Below are 1,411 nucleotides of genomic sequence, written 5' to 3'. Positions count from 1 at the left end.
AGGGCTGTGTATGAGAGTCATAATACAAGCCTTTATTCTTCCAGCTAGTAGTCTTCAAGATTGGTATGTCAGGCTTGTCATAGACCTCTCTTAGTTGTGCATCACCCAGTCTGTCTCCTCTTGCTATGTTAACCAACTTACTCTTTATGGCAAACCAGCAAGGTTGCTTTCATAGGTTGCTTTCAAGGCTGCTTTCATCTACTATACCCATGAAAGGAACAAGCACTGTCACCTTACACAGGTTTAGTAAAGTCCCACTCCTTAGTTTAGCTTAATTTAATATCTGTACCTGTGAAGTATTTGTTCCCAGCCATTGAGAAGTCTGGACTATTTGTGCCATGAACTTAACATTTATTGATACTGCTCATAGTAGATCACATCTGTTGAGTAATGAGAGCATGTCCCACAGCTTGCAGTTCATGCTTGTGCTACTGGGGGACACTATCATTTCAGGTGGTCTCTGCCATTTATTTTTGCAGACCTCAGCTGGCCAGCTTCTAATTCCACTCTCTCCTGCCCATTCTCAATAATTTTCTGGATGGTGATCTCTTCAGTAGAGGTTGACACTGATCTGACATTGTATGGCCCAGCTGTATCTTCAACAAAGGAAGGGATGAACTGCTCGCTGGGGTGGAACGAATTCCATGGTGTGAATGGCTCCATAAAGTCAGGAGGCAGCTGGGAGCTTCTTTCACTTCTCCAGGACAGGTTTTTCATGTTGGCAAGGTGGTCAAAGAAAAGATGCACACGAAGGACCATCCCGCCAAAGTCTTCATAGAATACACAGAAGGAATCAAGGCTCTCCTGAACAGACCTGTCATAGTCCAACCGTTTCTGAGGGTCAGACAAAATCCTGTATGCCTCAGCAACTTCTTTGAATTTCTTTTCAGCGTTCACCTTGTTGTTAGGATTCTTGTCAGGATGCCATTTTAGTGCTAGTTGGTGGTAGGATTTCTTAATATCATCCTGCGAGGCACTTCTGTTTAGTCCAAGGACTGCATAATAATCCACCATCTCCAAGGAAAGGTGGGATTGTGGGAAGATGTCTGGCCTCGTGCCTCTCTCCCTTCAAGGACGTGAAGCCCAGGGATGACCAGCGTGCAGAGGCTCCTGGATGCCTAATGATGCTGTGCTCTGCAGAGGCTGGTGAGTGCTCACTTTGTCCCTTGATGTGTGCTGTCTTTCCACACCACAAGGCCAGAGTGCTGCTTGGCTGTACCCTTCAAGCTCACAAACCATGAGATTATGACCTCTCCAGGGTGACAGCAGGTCTCCAGGGTGATGGTAACTAGCAGAGTTCCCCAGCAACAGCAGTTCTCCACGGTTCCAGAAAGTTCTAAAACAGCTCAGCTCCCAGCAGCTTCTCTCAACAGTCCTCAACAGACTCTTCTCAGCTGATCTTCCCCTAGCA

General features: G+C 46.5%; 1 protein-coding gene across 1 annotated transcript; it reads right to left on the bottom strand.

The window, feature by feature from the left end:
• Window positions 1-444: 444 nt before the first annotated feature.
• On the bottom strand, window positions 445-1,014 carry DNAJB8 (DnaJ heat shock protein family (Hsp40) member B8). The gene has a single exon (XM_009910066.1). It carries the CDS (start codon window positions 1,012-1,014, stop codon window positions 445-447), a length of 570 nt encoding a protein of 189 aa, XP_009908368.1.
• Window positions 1,015-1,411: the final 397 nt, after the last annotated feature.

The sequence above is a fragment of the Dryobates pubescens genome, chromosome 1, assembly GCF_014839835.1.
Source record: "Dryobates pubescens isolate bDryPub1 chromosome 1, bDryPub1.pri, whole genome shotgun sequence".
Taxonomy (NCBI): Eukaryota; Metazoa; Chordata; class Aves; order Piciformes; family Picidae; genus Dryobates; species Dryobates pubescens.
Note: the sequence above shows the minus strand (reverse complement) of the source record. Positions and strands in the feature narration are given on the sequence as shown.